We start from the raw sequence: 19,447 nt of genomic DNA, 5'->3' as shown, positions 1-19,447 counted from the left end.
TTTCTTCTTTAATTAAAAACCATGTTCTATTTTTTATTCACAAAGCTTATTTTAAGATTAAAATAGAGCATTTTTTTCATTTGGTATATGATAATCTCTTCTTATCTACACTTAAAGACTTAGCTGTTGTTGAGTGTATTTACACCAGCTTACCCCATTAACTAACTCAGGAGTAGCCTGTCAAAAGTCAGGTTTTAAAGAGGTCATGGCTAAAGCAGTCCACATCACTAACCTAGACCTACTATAGAAAACATGTTCAGTGTGTAGTACCTTTGTTCTAATGAAACACTTTACAATCTATAAATTACTGGATTTTGCTCTTCCTGATAAGAAGCTCACAATATGATAAACATACACATAGACAGAGGAAAAAAAAAAAGATAACTTGTGAAAAATAATAGTCCAACTTTTACCCAGATGTGAAAATGTTGGATACTAATGTTCATAGTCATTTAAAGGTTCAAGTTTTTTTTTTTGTTTAGCTCTATGATGATTGTTTGGAATTGTTCTCATTTGGATTAAATTACTTCAATTCTCTTGTTACCATTTTGTTTCTGTATGATGCTTTGTAAGTACATTTTTTATAAACTCATTGGAAACATATTTTTAAGGTGAAGTGGGTTCCACTTGGTACCATTTTTTTAAATATATAAACTAAAATATGCCTTTATATCAAAGTGATGGCTTTGTTACCTCAGCTAAACTTTTTTTCTTTTGTGAGTCTGAGATATAGATCTAGTATTTGTAAAATGGCCATCCTTTGCCCTTCATGTTGTTAGTTTAAAGCCATTTCCATAGACTGACTATAGGAAATGTTTCCTTTTTTTCTTCCAAAAATATAAATGTATAAATATTGGAAGTTGGAATTTTTAATTTTTTTTTTCTTAATTGGCGGTTTCTGGGTGGAAAAGCATGCTTCATTATGATTTCTCGTCTAATTCTCTTTAAAAGGTTTTTGTATTTTGTGTTGAAAATTTTTTTTAAACACAGACATCTGACAACCTTGTTGTTGCTAGATATTTACTAATATTTATTAATTTTCCTGGCTGATTCTGACAGCTTTTTTCTTTTCTATTGGCACTAGTGAAGAATAAATTGAATTTTTTTCTATCAATTGGAACAAGAAAAATACTTGAATCTTTGTCATTTTTGGAGATTTTTTAATGTCTTGTTTTTTGTATTTTAAAGCTATTGCTTAAGAGTTTTTACAAAGCTTATATCAACTTACTCTGTCTATCTGTCTGTCTGGTAAAAAAGTGTCTACACGTCATTTCTCCCACTTCCATTCTCAAGTTGAAATTTCACACAATTATTCATTGGCATCGACAAGACATGAATCAATAAAAAAAGTAACCAAGTAGTCAATAATTACTGGTAATTATCTTGGATACCAACAAGGGAAACTATTCCTTCAGTACTAATTTTGTTGGGTTTATTCCCCTTAAATAATTATTTCTTCCTCACACATTCTCCAATCAAGTTGATACTTTAAACAATTATTTATTGTACCTAACAAAACATGAATAAATAAAAAAAAAATTCAATTAGTCCATTAATTATTAGTAATTAATTAATTAGTTTGATATTGAATAACAGAAATAACTTGTACATTATTGATATATATAGTTTTAAGGACAGAGTTTTTCCTCTTTCGATAAGGTTTGTTTTTTTTTAAAAAGGATTTTTTATATTTTGCTTGTTATATATTTATTGCTAGTTTTAAAGTCTTCTGCATCAATAGTCTTTAAGTTATATTTTACTGATGGTGTTTCTCTAGTTAAATATGAGTATTAATTTGTGTCAAACCTCTATGTTCTTTTGTTTTGGTCTGTCTAGTTTCTTTGTTTTCTTGACTTGAAAAGTAATTTTAAATTGGATTTTTATTGGACATAACTTACCATCACTGAAAGGAAAATGAACAATATTCAAGAATCATCAATACTAGCTAGAAATCATTGAATACAACTCATTAAAATCAGAGACAGATGAATGTACAGTAGCTGGGAGACATTTAAAATTTTCTTTTTAATAGCTAATTGCTTAATTTTGTTTGTATAATTGGCTTCTTTAATAAAAAAAATTGAAGATATAACAGATCTAATGCTGTAAATAGACATATTTGTGTATATTTTATTGAGAGACTTGAACAAGACACTTGCTCCAAAACTCTCCTATAGAAAAAAAAACTATATGGAAAACTGCCTGATCTGGAAATCACTGCAAATTTATCTCATTTATAGGATTACTGGTATGAGCTCTCCAACATAAAAAATGAGAAAGTAGAAGATATATTAGTAACAACTATAGTCATTCGGCACACAAAGGGGAAAGGACAGAAAGGAGTGACCATAGTTTATTTAGCTTTCTTATTGTCTAATTTATTTTGACCACACAACCTAATACATTTCTGAAGTCTTAATTGTTTTGTATCAGTGTGGAATGGCATATCAGGATAAGAATACTGATACATACTTGCCCAAACATTGTTGTTTTTTCTACACAAATCCAATGGTAAAAAGGGATCAAAGATCAAAATACTTGGCACGACATAGCTGGTTGTTGAAAGTTTTTTTACCATACTTGTGCACTTTTCTGAAATATCTGATTGACAATTAACATTTTTGTCAGCTGCTAATTAAGTCTGTATTAACTCTAATCACAATTTCATTATGATAAATATTTTGGGAAGAGCATGATAAAAATAAAGGAATGTGTAAAGACAGTTTGAGGCTAACAGAAAATTGATTTTTGTTAAAACAAATGTAATATTATTTTTGTTTGTCTATTTAAATTTAATAATTTAGGTTGACAGTTCTTAGGGCCTTGCATATGTTGTGTTGGCAGAAAGCTGTGTCACAGTTGTGATAATTATATTATTTATCAATGATTTATCATAAATACAATGACCTCCATATATATAATTATACTTTATTCTTTAACCTGGGGAAAGTGCACCACCACAGTTAGTTATCTCAGCTTTTGCCAGCTATCTCTATTTTTCATTATCTCTAGGAAATCTGTTTTAGAAGAGCATATCCAATATTTATGTATGCAAAAAGCAAAGTTATTCCTGGTCATGATTTATCATGAATTTAAAATCAATAGAATTTTAAGTTTAGTACTATTTGTTTATACAACTAAAAAAAAATTATTTATCTTAAGTGTTTAATTAGTACTTTTGAGATGCCATTATATCCCTATATAAAAAAGGTGTATAAGCTAACTGCTACAACTATTGAACCATTACTCTTCTGTCAGTAGCAGTAAAGATCTTAGTGCAAGTCCTACTTGATCGACTTAACATCACAATTGTGGACATAGTGCTATCTGAGAGCCAATTTGGCTACAGGGAGCAGAACCTGGACCTGCCTTTATGGACCTTACTAAGGTTTTGGATACTGTGGCAGCTCGCATGCCATCCAAGGTTCCTATCTATCTTTTCAAGCAGCTTCACTTTGGACAAAAAAGACAAATTAGACACAATGGTAACCTATCTGATCACTTACCTGTAGAAAATGGAAGAAAGCAGGACTGTGTACTTGCTTCAACTCTTTGCTATATTCTTTGGTGCAATGCTGGGTCAAATCAGGTACTGCTCAGATGACAGTATTTTCAACTTTCAGCTCCTATTGTCCCATACTAAAGCAAAAGAGATGGTTATGCTTATGATTGTGACTTACTTACACTGAACAAGAGCTCCAGCTTGCCATTAACAAATTAGCACACACTGTCTCTATTGGATTAAAAATAAACCTTGGAAAAACAGAAATCATGTTTCAGAAGTCACACAATAAAATCTACTCAGTCCTAAAGGTCACAGTGAACGGACACCCTTTCAGCATGGTATACCACTTTACATATCTGGGAATCATAATATCCAATAACAATCACTTTCAGAGAAGTTAAGTCTTGCTAAGGCAAGTAGCACTTTTGGATGCTTCCAAGTAAGAATGTGGTGGAATAAATTGCTCTACAAAAATGAATGTCGACCAAGAATTAGTTCTCTCAACCTTACTATATGGATCCGAGACATGGATACTTATCTTATCTTATAGTCTTATAGATTACAGACGTTACTTTTTAAGAGAAGATAATTATGCTGTACACATTTCATGTGTCAATCTAGTCATGCATGTTAATCAGTGACTTAAAGTCTCGTAGGTTTTCCTGCCTGATTCAGCAACCCATTCTATACTCTAATGGAACTTGGGAAGAAGGAACATTCTATGAATTGATCATAGATAATGGAATATGAAATTTGCCTTTATCTTTGTGTTTTTTCTGAGTATTTTATTAGGTTTTGTTTTTACTACTCTGAAAACTGATAAGACTTCTTGAACACTTTCACCAAAGATGTCTGCACTCCATCATAGGCAAGACAGCACTACAAATAACAATGTACTTGGGAATGCCGGTATGGACAACTTAGATGGACTGCTTATAGTTTGACAGCTGCCCTGTATGCCAAAGGCAGTGCTATTTGGTGAGCTTAAAGGTTGTCAACAGAAAACAGAAATGTTCCCTAAATCCCTTTAAAGATCAGCTTGCTTTAACTGACAAAGAAGAGAGCACCTGGCAGCCAGCAACTTTCAAATGAGACAACAGGAGTCTTATTATAAAGGCCACGGGATACACATTTGAGAACAAATGAAAATCCACTGCTGAGGACAGATGTAGATGACTGAAAAAGAACCTAAATCAACCACTCAAACTAGAAGACAAACCTTAATAGTATTTTCTCTGTGTGTTAATGACAAACATTTCTAGTTCTAGAAATATATTTTTTCTTTCATGTTGCTGGAACACATTCTTTTTAGACATTTAGTCTAAGTCGTAATGACTGCACAAATTAATTTTTCACTCAAAAACTACTCAGCCCAATTAATTAATTAAAAATAATTTAGTCGGTCACATCTAGGTCATGGTAGCTATATATACAGTACTGCCTTTCTCATTAGATCAGCTTTGAGGGACAAGCCTTGATTATTAGTCATTAACAACTTTAATAAACTCATTTCTTTTATTTCTTTTTAACATTTATTCCTTAATATTTTTTTTTCTTTTTATAAAGGATGAAATGCCTCCTTCAAGATCTGAGGCAAACACAGATATTGTTACAGAGGATTCAAACAGCTATCTTCTTATCATCAATAACACACTATCAGACCAACGGACATCCATGAATCAGAAAAAACTTTATGAAGTCAGTCAATACTTCTGTTATTTTTTCCGTATTTTTCTATAATATATAAATATTTATTACTCACTAAATATTAGACAATTATGACTTGATGCAACATGGACAGAAATTACTGATTATGGAAACAAAAATCTCTTTACTTAACTTTTAAATAATGTATGCTTTTTGTTATTTTTGGTTTTAAAATAAATGAATCAAACAATGGAATTGAAATGTTATTGGAATGTATTTATACAAACATGTGTTCTGGTTAGTTTCCCAGTGAGATACACACAAAATGAAAATTTTTCTTTGAGTAATTATCAAATATCCAAAGTTTTTCTTTACTTGACTCTCAACCTGATGTTAAATTCTGGCACCCATGACATTAGTCAGGTCATACTTGTGACTTGACTAGTTCTTAATATAACACATTACTTTTGGAATGGGTTATAGAAATCAACAGTGTGTTATTTTAAGTATGTAAAATTTATTTATTTTTTAACTGTCATTAGCACACATTTAAATCATTGGACTTAATCTGTTACTAAATTATAATTAAAAACGAAAACATTCACTTAATGTTAGTATTAACATAGGAATTTTGATAGAGATACTTGTGAGTGTTAATATACGAACCATTTACTTTACCTTTTTTTTTTTATTTGACTTTTCAGAATCTGCTTTCTGATTTTCTCATTATATCTTTTAATAAAAATATTTTTATATATATTTTTAAAAAATTGGAATGTTACCATTTTGAAATTAAAATGTTTTGAAATTTTCACTCCCAGGACAATTTGTCAGAAGAACTTCAACATGCAAGTGAATTATCAACATCACTGGAATCTGATGAAACTCATAGAGACCTTCAAGTATCTGGAAAGTGTAGCAGATCTAGCTCCATAAGAGTGGAGGTAATGTCAGACTAATTTTTGGCTCATAAATTTATTATTTTTTTTTACCATAACATTTTTTCATCAACATAAGTGGCAATAAAATTAGGGTAAATAGGGTAAAATACATGGAAGATTTCAAATTAGCTTTCTTAAAAAGGAATATATATATTTCTTTTTACAGTCTCAGGAAGTAGTGCTATTATTTATAATTTTACTAAAATTAAAAAATAGAATGTAGATTTCAATTTTTTTTTCAACATTTAGATTCAAGACTTGTGCAATGATGGAAGCTTTAATTTTACTACCAACACTCTTCGCAAATGTAAGCAATTGGTGCTGAGGCCATACTGGGGGCTTCTTCTCTTTGTAGGTATTTTTTTAAAAAATTGAAATATTATATACCGGTTTAATTTTATTTGTTAAAACTGCCATGTGGTCCCTTAATACGAGTAGCTTTAAACTTCAGGTTAATTGTATACATTTTATTGAGCCTAAGAGTTTTTAACTTAAGATGGGTATTCTGATATACTTATTTCTATTAGATACTCCTTTATAACACCTGTTGTGGAACCTTATCTTATCTTATATAATACAGACGTTTCTTCAAAAAAGAAGATGATTACGTCCTACGCGTTATGCATTTAGTCATGCTTATTAACCAATGACTTAAACTCTGCCAAGTCACTGGTTTTCCTGGCTAGCTCAGGCAACCCATTCCATGCTCTAATAGCACTAGGGAAGAAGGAGTATTTGTACAAATTTGTCCTAGCATATGGGACGAGGAATGTGCCTTTATGAACCCAGTGGTTGTTCATGAATGGTTATATAAGTGACCATAAAACACCTTAGCTTTGAATATTTTGTTATTTCCCTTCATTTTTACTAAAAATATTAATTTCCTGAATAAGAATGCTAACTACTTGTCAGGTCTTTGTTGATTTAATTACTGAATATTAAGTTGTCTAGGTATTAAAAATGTAATGAGCGTGTGTGTTATAATTACTTTATAGTTTATTATTACTTAATAAGTATATTAATCCCAAGGTTCAGCCTAACAGACACACCCAGTTGTACATAAATTAATAAACGATGTGTATGATGATTTATAATTAAACTATGCATTTATACAATGAAATGATATATGAATCATGTAAATGAAAATGAATACAAGTACATATAGAATATTACAGATCAATTAAATGCTTAAGTATTATTTCAAAGGAAATAATCACCTTATATTATGAGGTTTAATAGTATTGTCCTCAACCATATTCATTTCAAGCCAAAGACTTTATGAAAGGTTCAGTTCACTTCATAGACAAATGTTCATGGTAACACAAGTATCTTCTAGCCAAGAGGAATGTTCACCAACGATGAAGATAATCGAAGTTCTGAGTAGCACCAAAATTCACAACATCACAATGTAACACCAAGACTGAAAACTGAAATTCTGGAATCTAGAATCTGAAATCTAGAACTTGAAACCTCAGACCCTATAGAAAGACAAATAGCATAGATTCTTCTAATCTAACCACAAAATACAAATACAACTGAATCCATATTAAAATTTTACAATGTGAAATAAAACTCACCCTAAACAGGGGTCAAATAGTTCTTCAAGAATATATACTAAGGTTGTCCAGTAATGTACAGCACAAGGAATATTCAGGAACCAAAAAGATACGCTTGCCTCTGTATATCAATATGGTGTGAATGAACCAAATGACCAAGAAGAAGAATCTGATGTCATATGAAATATTAAGCGACAAGGGGAGAGAAATTAATGCACAAAAAATTAAAATAGCACAAATGACGTCATCGCCTATTGATGAAAGTGGCGCTATTAGATTGTGAACATTTTTACTATACAACTAAATAGATAGTTGCGACACTACGCACGGCTACCTAAGTCTTATAAAAAAAAAAGATAAACATTTTTTAACAAACTTAAAAAATGATTAACATGTTATAATAATTCAACATTTTAATGAAAATATTTGATATGTTTATAGAATTAAAAATGGACACTGTCTCATTAATATGCATGTTCTTTTTTTTTCTCTATATTTTCTTGCTAACTGGTAGGGCACTTAAGTGTGCAAACCATACATTGCTTTTGATTATTAACTACAATCATATATTTATATTTTTACTAGATTGGTTGGCGGGGTTTCCACAGAGAGTCCATAGATGCAAGTAAACGTAGGTGGCGCTGCATCAATTTTATGTATCCAGCAGTAATAGTCTTATTACTTCTCTATACCTACATGTATGAAATCTTGGCCTGTGAGTGGAAACTTGATATCAAAACTGACAGCAAGGTGAGCTCAGCTCTTCCTTTTGATTGTTACACATTGTGACATAGTGATTAGTTAAAGCAGTGTTTGCAATTCAATGCATAGTGTTGTACTAAAATTATATATTAGTTAACTCGTAGCAGCAAACATTTCAAGCTAACTACAATGTCTTTGTTTGTTCTTTAACCTTTGATGTGATTTTATCATTATGACTGATTACTAATACAAGTTGGCATTTTACAAAAGTTTGGCTTTCTGGTCATGTGGTATGTGCTCTGAATTGTCATATTGATGGTCCAGTTTTTGAACTCTGTCGCTATCCTGTGGGGGGATTGGGCTACAATGTAATAATCTTCCATGCTGAAGGAACATCTGAAGCATGTGAAACAAAACAAACATTGTGATATAAATATTTTTTGCAGCTAGTGCAAGCAAGCCTTATTCTGATATATTAAAAAACGAGTTAGATCAAGACAGAATTGATGTGAGTCAGGACAAAAGGGATTAAATCTTATTTCACTTTTAGTTCAACATCCTAGAGTCAAAAGATTAGATTTCTAATTTAAATTATGATTTATTCTAATGAATAGGATGCTGAAAATATTTTAAACATAATAGAAAGCTTGGATGGAGAAAATATCATACAACGGGTAATGTCATTCAAACAGGCACAGCATTATCAACAATTGCATTATTTTAACAACAATAAAACTTTTAAAATTCTTTTTACTTCAAACATTTGGTCCAATGTAATATTGACATTGAACTCATTAGTGGTTATGTTTTTACAACTTGATAATTTTTAAGTTGATAGTCTATTACCTATCAGTTTTCTAGTACCTATCAGTAGTCTCTTACCTATCAGTAGTCTGTTTGATCATATATTTGTGGTTACCTTTCTATGAAAAGATAAAACTTCATTGTTGAACTGATAACAGTCTGACTGCTTGTATTTAGACTATCACCTTCTCATCACATTACATTTTTTTTTCTTTGTGGAAAAAAAGATTTGCTCTGTATGCACTTAAACCTGTGGTTCATTGACCTTTATAGCTGGTTTTTAAAATAGTTTTTTTTGTAGAGGAAGTCATGTGACTTCTTCTTCTTCTAGCCAGCTTTTTGTTGCTGAGCTGTGAGCTCTTTTGCAGACTGTGCCAAGGAAAAATAGTGTGCTTTAAGTCATGTGACACTTGAAGTTGTATCTCATTAAATTCCATTTATTTCCTTAATTAGAAAAAAAGTTTAAAACAACTTAAAAATAATTAATATTTTTGCAATGCAACTTGAATAAAACACTAAAACCATCAATAGACATACAAGACATACTATCTTAGTAGTCTAAAAATATTTAGCTTTGAATTGACTATTTATAGATTCTAATAGTTATGCCATATGATTTCTATAAAAATAATTAAGTAAATATTAACATGATGTGAGATTTGCTTTTAAACCACCAAAATATACTACTTAAATAAAATTATTTATTTAAAAGTTTTATGCTTTAATGGAATCTTTTAGTAATCTGCACTGGACAATGAATAATTTAAAAATAATAACAATAATCTTTATTTTATCCATAAGGAAATTTGTCTTACAATTTGAATATTCATAAACCATTATAACTATAGAAGATCTAAATATACTTTCACACCATATTCATAATTTACATGGAAAAAGTTTATATTAGTCAGTTCAGTATTATTTAATGATTTGATTCCCAGGGGGACAAAAGAGTTTTTGTCTGTTTGTCTTTGCTATTGGTGTCTAGTATCTCTTTTGTGATGGTAAAATCACAAAATTTAAACCCAAAGGCTGATTTTTGTTTCTAGAATCTTTATTGGTTTGCTTCCCCTAATTACCTCCCCTAATATGTGGTTATCCTTATGTTTTAAGTCTTGTGTAAATTTTTTTGATCTAAATTTAATTTCACTAATAATTATTTGAAACAAAATATACATGAGGTTACCTTAATACCCACTCAGTATTGTAAGCTTCTATTTAACACAATTACTTGAATAAAATTCTTAAAGGATCATTATTTTAATTCTATTTTATTTTAATTAATTATTTCAAATATAACTTTTTTGTTCAAAAGTTTATGGAACCAACAAGCTCAACACCTGTTACGACCAGGACAACTAAAAATCATAGCCACATCACAGCACCAATGAGTTTCATCCAGTCTGCTCATCCTTTGGGCAACAATCTGAGCAGCCTAAGCATCAGCCAGAACATAGGCTGCCAGCATATAGTGACCACTTACTTTATTCCAAACCTTCTTCATTTCCTAGCCTACTGCCTGGGGTTATATTATTTCAGGATTCAGGAGAATGAACAGCTTTACGCTCTAATGGAAAAGGTTGGCTGTGGTGACAATTTTTAGGTTACTTTTCTTAAATAACTTTTTAAAATTCATTTTTTTATCTTTTATCTGATCTTAATTTTGTACACAATATTTAGCACAGTGTAATATTTGTGTGACTTTTTTTTTTTTTTTTTTTTTTTTTTACATCTAATCTTTGCAAATAGTACTTTTGGAATAAAGTTTGTGTATATACCTTTGATACTTGTATTATTATGATTAATTTGAATTGAGATAATTATTTCTAATTAAGGTAATGTTTTTAGGGAATACTTAGAGCTTTCAATGCAGTTTATTGATATAATACTGAGTCTGGTGAAAAATATTAGTAGTTTATTTCATTGATTACAAATATTTGCTAGAAATCATTTATGGGAGACAACTGATTTTGCAAATAGCTTTTATGCTGTATATGGAAATGACTCAGCTTGTTGCACTCTTATAGGAGCACATATTACTGGGTATATTGAGAAAAAGAACATAATACTAGCTTTATTGCCTTTTTGTATTATATTGGTCTTGGTGAAATTAACTTTAGTATAATAGTTTGGAATATTTTGTTTCAGGTCTTTCTGCAAGCCACACCCCTGCAAGCCAGGACGGCGTCACAGCAGAAAATGATTTATAAACTAAGGTAGACAGCAAGCATTCATCTTGAACATATTTTATTTTTAAAATTCCTTAAACATATAACTTAGATATTTTTTTATTTTAAATATGCTATCACAAATTTTGCATTAGAATATCATTTTGTATTTATTTTTTAATTAGTAATTTTTTTTTTCCCTAGGCTGTTTCTCATTTTAGGAGCTATCTGGGTATTTTTCACTGTACTGTTACAATGTTTATATGTTTGGGCTTTCAACTTCCCCAAATTACCACTTTTTGAGACCATTGGGTAAGTCTTACAACTAATCAAAAATTTAGTTTTAATGGAATTTTGTATATGGACACAAGCGTAATGTGATATTGCAATTGCCTTTGTGGGTATGTGTGTGTGTTTTAATTTGATGTATAATACTAAAAATGATCAATTGATTCTTATTCCAAGTGCATATTAACAGGGTTTATTATTTTCCAGCTTTGAGATAGAGGACGGTGCATATGTGAATTTTTTGAAAATGTGCATTTGCTTTTTAAAAACATTGAAAATTATAAATACTAATTCTTACATTTAATTTGAGAATAGTATCTTGTCATTATTGAACACAAATATTTTTTTTCTTTCATGGGAGACAATAAATGAATATTTTTTTTATGCAGTTTAATTTCTCGTTGAACTTGAAATATTTACAAAAATTGTTGTAAGATCTCTCTTATCATTGATGCATTTGATTTATGCTAAATTCAACTAAAGATAAAACTATAAAACATTAAATAAAAATTATTACTATTGTTTGTACTAGAGAAGGGGGTTTTATACCATCCTTCAATATTTGGACATTTTCAGTTTTATATTTAGTGTATTTAACTTACATATCTAATAAAAACTTTCAGGCTCATCTATTTATATGTAAAAAAAAAAATGTCTGAAGTGAACTAAAAAATTATTTACACATTTTGTTTACATTTGAAAAAAGAGATTTGAGAAAATTGTTTTTAAACATTTCCAGTGAGCTAAAAAGTTTTGTTTAGAAGCTTTTGTCTTCATCAGATGAAATATACTAGTGAAAAATTATGTTTAGTTCTTTTGTCTCTGACAGAGAATCTGGCTATTGGGTTTTGTTCAGTGTTGAACTGATGGGCAGGACAGTTTTCAACTCGGTGATTCTGGCCATTGTCATGAACTACGCCACCCAGTGTGAGATGATAAAATTTTATGTCAGAGGACTTGGGCTCAGACTTCAGGAAAAATCTACCGACTTAAAAACAGCAATGAAGGTACTGACATACTGCATCCAATGGCAGCAGTAAACTTTTTTTTATGAAAAATGCATTCAGGCAAATTAAATAATATTTTCAGCAGCACTAGATTCTTTTTTTTTTCTCTAAGGTGTTGTGACCACACATATTTACAACTCTTGTTGTTTTTTTTTATCATCAGTCAGCTTTTCATAGTGTGCCTCACAGGCCAGCTGGCATTATCCTAACATTTTCTTAGAATATTCCACTCAATAAGTTGTTTAGAGGGCTGTTTTGTCTCCTTTTGTTTTTTGCTATGAATTTATATCAAAAGAAATTTTTTGGATGTCTGGTCTTGTCCATATAGCTTGTTTTTTTTAGGTTAACTACAAAAAGTTGGTCACATTGTTACATTAAGACTTCAATTTAGTTCTTAATATGGCCTGCGTAATATGGCCATTAATAAAATAACTAAATTTAGAGATGCTTCTGGACAGAAGACTAAAAAAGTAACAATCAAACATAAAACACAATCATAATTAATAAATACAAAAATGAAACTTAATAAAATAGCCAGAAAGACCCAAAATACAAAGGCACGTTTTATTCCATTAGCCATGACAAATACAAACAAGGGCTCAATGTTCTCTAACGCCATTTGATCATGGAATGGGTGCCTAAATCAGCCAGAAAAACCAATGATTTAAAAGAGTGTTAGTTACTGATTAACATGCATGACTACATTGATACATGAAACGCTTAGGACATGATAATCTTCTCTTTTGAAGTAATTTCAGTAATTTATAAGGTCTAAATTAGTTACGGGTACTTTTTTTTTTCTTCCATTATAGTACAGAATCTATTGGTTCTGTTTAAGTTCATGACCTTTGTTTTTGTTAACATCAAGGATCTTGCTATTGTTAGTGGCCCCTGAAATGGAAATAGCTGCTATTAGTTTTGTGTGGTCTATTTGTTTGTCTTTCTTTCTAGAATTGTTGTTTGTTTGTAAAATGTTTTACATGTGTTGGATGTTCCTTCAGAGTTGAAGATAATTACTTCCTAGTCCAAACCTCCCGCAGGATGACGGGGGATGGGAGCGGGCAGGGTTTGAACCTGGGACCATCGATAAATCTGAACGACAGTCCAGCGCGCAAACTGCACGACCAGGCAGCCATCCTGACCAGGCATTATTCATAATAGTCTGTTCAGTTTGTTTTTAATTCAAAAGCAATGCCTAATTATTCTTTTAAATTTTTATTACTTTAGATAATCAAAGCAAAACCAAAATTGAATGTAACTTGAATATTCCTTGTCCATTGGCAGATCCGGTGGGAGCTGCCTCTTAGTTTGTGTGATAACCAAAACTCTCTTTATAATCTTGTTTTTATTGCTCTACGAGTCCAAAGATTAATGAGGAATACAATATTTCCTTTGGCTATGCAGCCCCAGCTGTGACCTACATATTTTGCAACTTCCAGTGCAGACATAACCATTTTCAGCAGGTGGTTGATTCTGATTTTCTTTTCGCTGTCTTCCTCTTTTCATGGCAGTGGCTTTTCCTCTGGCCTCCATCTATGGAGAATGAGGAGAGTAACATCAACCATGCAGTAAAATTAAAATTCTACTACTCATCACTGTTTTGATTTACATTTTTAATATACAGTGATCCCTGGTTAATCATGGTGAATGCATTGAAAACTACTTCTGAGAACTGACATTCGTGAAGAAGAAATAGTAAATTTATTTAAGAATTATACTCTATGTTAAGGACTTTATAAACCCTCCCCCCTCTTGCTTTTACGCAATAAAGAGCCTATAAGTACTGTATTATACATGCGTATTGTAAACAAAATACAGAAAAGCTGACTCTTGATAGCCCAAACAGTTACAGGGGTGTGTCGGATTACTCAAAAAGTAGGAAGAATTTAGCATAATGCAATAACCATGTTCTGTAGTGGCTCTATGGCTGCGCACCAGCGCACTATAAAGAGACTTAAAATGAATGGAAGAAAGGAGGAGGTGGTTGTTGATAATCCGCCTTGCTTTGTGATTTATTTAATTAAACTTGTGTTTGTCTTTGTTTCCTTGCAGTTGAGTTGCTTCCTGCAAATGTCATAAAAATATAAACCAATAAAAGGCCATTCATTATCATGGATACTAGTAGAATGTACTCTTTGTTTTTTTTTGAAGGAATGTCTGTTATATATAAGAGCTTGGCAAGAATTTGCAAAAGCTTCAAAATATTGTAATAACTTAAGGGAGGCAACTTAACGAGAAATAGACGTTTATTTACATGGAGACATGACAAACACATAGGACATCTGCCTTGAACACAGCACCTTCATATTGGTTCTAGACAGTCCAGTCTCTAACAGTGCGCACCTTCTGCACTAGCTTGGATGTCGGTACGCATGGCAGGGTTATAACAATATGATTGTATGAATTATTATAAAGCCACTTGGTGTAATATATTCTTTGGCATTCATTTACTTGTATCAAAATTTAAAATATTGAACGTCTTACATGTACCATTACTTTTGTCTTTTAAATTGTAGGATTTGTTGATGTTAAGGCAAAGTTTAAGTTTATTAAATGGGATAATATCTAAGATGACTTCTTTAGCTGCTATCATTCTTGCTGAGCTAACTATTATAGGTAAGTGCCACTTCATTATCTTTCATTGAATTTTATAGATAAAGTGCAGTCACTAATAGTTGACTTTTAAAAGTATAAACACTTCCAAATATAATCACAAGTCTGAATACTATCAAATTGAATTCTGTCCCTTATTATATCAATATAAATCATGTACATTGTTTTGTATTTTCTGTCCAGGTGTGTGCATATTATTCTTAAATGAATATGATGATGCTAAAGTGTGGACCTACAGAAGTTTTTTCCCTGTTATCTGGGCTCTTATGTTGTGTTTCCCACTGGTTCAAGTGAGTTCTCTTCCTTACAATGGTCACCTATTTTAATTGCATCATGTCATATCATACCCCAGCATTACAACCTGGCATTTTAAAACTAATGCAACGTATATACTCCAAGGTTATCTGAATGACTATTGCATTCATACATTTAAAAAGAATACAGTTCATTAGCATAATAATCAATTATTTGTTTTCATGTTTTTAAAAATTAACTATAAATGTATTTGATACTGTAGAGATGAAGATTGATTCTTGAATATTAACATGGAACTTAAGTTAGTGAGTTTATTTAACTCCATATTAATTCTTGATCTCAGAATAACAGGGGCATGGTGACAGAGTGGTAACATACTTGGCCTACCAACTGAAGAGTTTCATGTTCAAACCCTGGTGATCACTGGGATTTTGAACTTTTTAGGATGCCCCTGAGTTTACCCAACTCTAAATGTTAAGGAAATAAAGGCAGTTGGTCATTGTGCTGTCCTTTTAACACTTTTGTTAACCATCTGTTGCAAAAACATAATAAGCTTTACATAATCTGCTTCATAGATTGTAAGGTCTGAAATGGTGGAGGTTAACTGGGACAATGAAAATCAGTTGGTTGTTGTGCTGGCCACACTTTACCCTTGTCAACTTAAACTTCAGAAACAAAATGTTAACATCATCCCCATGTACATTAAGTTTAGATTTCAAAAAGCACCAATACTGTAGGCCTACTAGAAAGTCTCAGAGTACAATAAATCTTTTCCTTTTGAATACTTTTTTTCTTGTATTCCACAGGCAGCTCGTGTAAACTCCATATGTTTAAGAATTCAAAAAATCTCTCTGGAAATGAGAGTGTTTGGGTATAAAGGAGCTTCTATCTTAGATCTGGACTCCTTCCTACAGTTTGTTTCTTTAACAAAATTGAAAGTAAGCCAATCTATTATAAACATATACATCTTAGTTGATTCAGTAAATCTGCTGGATAAAAACCAAAGTAGGCCAAGAAAAAAATAAAACAAAACAAAATCAGATTTTAGATTCAATTTAAAATGTAAGAGACATGTCAATAAACCTCAACACATCAGTACAAGTTGTCTTTACCTGTTGAGAAGAACAAATTGCAATCTTTATTTTTCTGTATATTTTATAAACAATTTTTTGAGAATAGTGGTTACCAGGTACTTAATTTTTATCTTATAAAATACAGACTTTCCTTTAAAAACATGTTACTTCTTATGATGCCATCTGTTTATGTTTTAATCTAGTTGTGCATTTTGTGTAGCTTTAAGTCATTGATTTTCCTGGCTTGGTGTAATATATATTTTTTTATTTTCACATTTTCCAGGCCAAGTTATTTCATGTCCCTATGTTGCCGTCTCATTTGATCTTCACAGCCATCGCAACATCATTTATTCTTCTTATTTTAGTACAAACTAGCAGTATTGGACTTTCTAACTACTACTTTTAAAGATTTTGTTCATATGCTGGAAAAATTTAAATATCTGTTGAACCTGAGGATTTTTGTTATCTATCAGCTATGCACCAGTGGTATTGGATCTTATAATTATTTGTGATGTTCTGTTCATATCCTGGCATGGAAGTCTACCAGGATTAGATCTCTAATTATACCTAAAAATATTTTTCTAGTATAAGCTGTAAAAGAATCGGACTTTCTTGTCTAGACTAGAAGACTTCAGCATTTGAATTTCTTTTGTTGATGACATTGGATTCATATAGTTCATCAGTCTAGCAGATTGAAATCTTCAAATGTTTAACTATGATACACATCTTTTTTCAATATGAAATATATGTGAGAAGACACTATTATTATGAATAATTGTAACATTTAGTATTAAAAATAATTAAATCAATGCATATAATATTTATAATTATATATTAAATACAAAATTATTAGTCATAGCAAATTGAATGTTTTTATTAAAACTATGCAAATAGTTAGTGATACATATAAAATAATCCTTTGATCTTTTTTTTTTTTTGTGATTGACAAATCTGAAATTGTCACACTGATTTTATTGTTACTTAAGATGTTTATTTGTACATGACCAAAGATATGTTGATTTAACTAAATGACACCATGCTGTGACAATGGACAGACTAGTATAAAATCGAGTATTATTTTTTTAAGATTGTAGTTAAGTTTCAATTCATGAGTTGTTGGGAAAATAATGAAGTGTTCTATGGTGGTTCATTTTATTACTAGTTGAAAGGTAATGAAAAACAATTTTTCCACATGGATAATATAGATTCTTCTTCTTATTATTCATGTTTTAGATTTCACTACAGAAATAAAGATCAGTAACACAGTTATTTTGTTTCTTTAAGGCACAAAGATCAGATTTTTAACTCCCATGAAGGAAATGATGTCATTTGGCATCACAGTTTTTCAACCCTTAAGTAATATGCTATCATTATTACTGAATAGAAAAAAATGTAATTTACATTTTCTTACAAAAAATTATTGCATGTAAAATGTATTTCAATAAGGTAACTATGTACATAATTCAACTTGGTCGTGTGTTATGTTGCACTGTTGTTAATTGGTCTCAAAGGTCCTGAGTTCGAACCCTACCTGCTGCTATTCCCCATCATCCTGCAGGAGGTTTGGGCTAGGATGTAATAATGAATCTGAAGGTACATCAGTAACATTTAAAAAAATGTTTATTTTATGGACATACATTACTTTATTAACAATATTAAGCAGCTTGCTCATATATCCAAAAAGCATTTACCTGTTTATTCTTTCATGTCATAACTTTTGTTTAAATACTTATAACATTATGGATTATATATTATGGATATTAACCAAGTTATATTGAAAAGGATTACTTTACAATTTTTTTTTTTGAAATCTACTGTGATTGTTGTTTAATTGGCTATCTACACAAAAATTCTGACACCATTGTAAGCTATACTTTTTAAGTGTAAGCAACGTTATAAAAATAAATTCATATGCACAAAAGTATTATCTTCTGCCCATCCTCACTAAAGTATTATCTTCTGCCCATCCTTAAAGAATTCAGCCTTTTGTATTATTAAATATTATATATAAATATATCATAAAAGTGTGAATGACATAAAATACTTCCTTAGGATTTTGTGTATATCGACTGACATAATTTACTGTTTATTTCTGTATTATAAACATTTTAAGTCTTTCATTGGTCATGTTAGCATCACTCTCAATAGCATTTTGCTATGTAGGAACATGAAATAGTTGCGTTTAAACAATGACAAACGATGACAAACTTGAAATATCAACTTAATTTAGCCCCTACACCTTTTTTGTTTTGGTGGGCCATGGGAAGGAATAAGAAAGGGAGACTACCATACTTCCTCTTGGCATCATAATATGTCATTGGATGTTGCTGTATACTTGTAAATAGGTTACTGAGCACATTATCAAAACAGTATATACATTTGCCCCTCCCACACCCCTTTCTTTGTTGGCCGAGGGGGGGGGTGGAGAAGTGATTGTGTGTTTGTTTTATAACTAAATAATATTTTTTTAATTTCTTACAAAATAAAATACAGACATTACTTGATTAGGTTTTGCTACAAAATTTTTGTTTGTATTTTTTGTAAAAAAAAATAAATAAATAATATATTTGTGAAATCAATTTTGTGATAAATTATAATTTGGTGAATGTTTTTACATTACTTTACATGCCAAGATGCTTGTTATCAGTTTTTTTTTTAATGTTGTTAAAAGTGACCATTTTTTTTCAAAGTTTTTTTTTATTTCAATAATGGCAAAGTTAAATGTAAACTTTTTATTTTTTATAGTCTAGTATAGGACCTTGAACTTATTGTGTACAGATGTTCTTGATAAGCATGACTCCATCTTAATTGTGTACATTATAATATGTTTTGGGTGCTTTTGCTCCAAATTAGAATTATAAGCTGAATAAAATATATTTTGTTATTAA

At 30.6% G+C, this 19,447-nt stretch overlaps 2 protein-coding genes across 5 annotated transcripts in view; one reads left to right on the top strand and one right to left on the bottom strand.

Annotated features, from left to right (window-relative positions):
• The window catches only part of LOC106055684 (uncharacterized), a 19,625-nt gene extending 19,348 nt beyond the window's left edge, over nucleotides 1-277 (bottom strand). Inside the window, exon 1 of the mRNA XM_013212070.2 lies at nucleotides 154-277. The gene's annotated coding sequence lies outside the window, so the exon portion shown is untranslated. The remainder of the gene's footprint in view (nucleotides 1-153) is intronic.
• LOC106055683 (uncharacterized) overlaps nucleotides 1-19,447 on the top strand; it is a 20,152-nt gene extending 705 nt beyond the window's left edge. The window contains exons 1-13 of one of the 4 annotated variants that reach the window (XM_013212065.2): nucleotides 258-458; nucleotides 5,072-5,203; nucleotides 5,974-6,096; nucleotides 6,343-6,444; nucleotides 8,235-8,399; nucleotides 10,471-10,734; nucleotides 11,304-11,371; nucleotides 11,528-11,635; nucleotides 12,441-12,618; nucleotides 15,135-15,234; nucleotides 15,415-15,521; nucleotides 16,293-16,424; nucleotides 16,843-19,447. In XM_013212065.2, the coding sequence (XP_013067519.2) occupies nucleotides 426-458; nucleotides 5,072-5,203; nucleotides 5,974-6,096; nucleotides 6,343-6,444; nucleotides 8,235-8,399; nucleotides 10,471-10,734; nucleotides 11,304-11,371; nucleotides 11,528-11,635; nucleotides 12,441-12,618; nucleotides 15,135-15,234; nucleotides 15,415-15,521; nucleotides 16,293-16,424; nucleotides 16,843-16,965 (1,635 nt within the window). In that variant the 5' untranslated portion in view covers nucleotides 258-425 and the 3' untranslated portion in view covers nucleotides 16,966-19,447. Of the gene's footprint in view, nucleotides 1-257; nucleotides 569-5,071; nucleotides 5,204-5,973; nucleotides 6,097-6,342; nucleotides 6,445-8,234; nucleotides 8,400-10,470; nucleotides 10,735-11,303; nucleotides 11,372-11,527; nucleotides 11,636-12,422; nucleotides 12,619-15,134; nucleotides 15,235-15,414; nucleotides 15,522-16,292; nucleotides 16,425-16,842 lie in introns of those variants that run through there. The other 3 variants (XM_056012189.1, XM_056012191.1, XM_056012190.1) reach the window with 3 other exon arrangements.

This window comes from Biomphalaria glabrata, chromosome 15 (genome assembly GCF_947242115.1).
Source record: "Biomphalaria glabrata chromosome 15, xgBioGlab47.1, whole genome shotgun sequence".
Lineage (NCBI taxonomy): Eukaryota > Metazoa > Mollusca > Gastropoda > Planorbidae > Biomphalaria > Biomphalaria glabrata.
The sequence above is the reverse complement of the archived record's forward strand: the minus strand, read 5'-3'. Positions and strand labels throughout refer to the sequence as shown.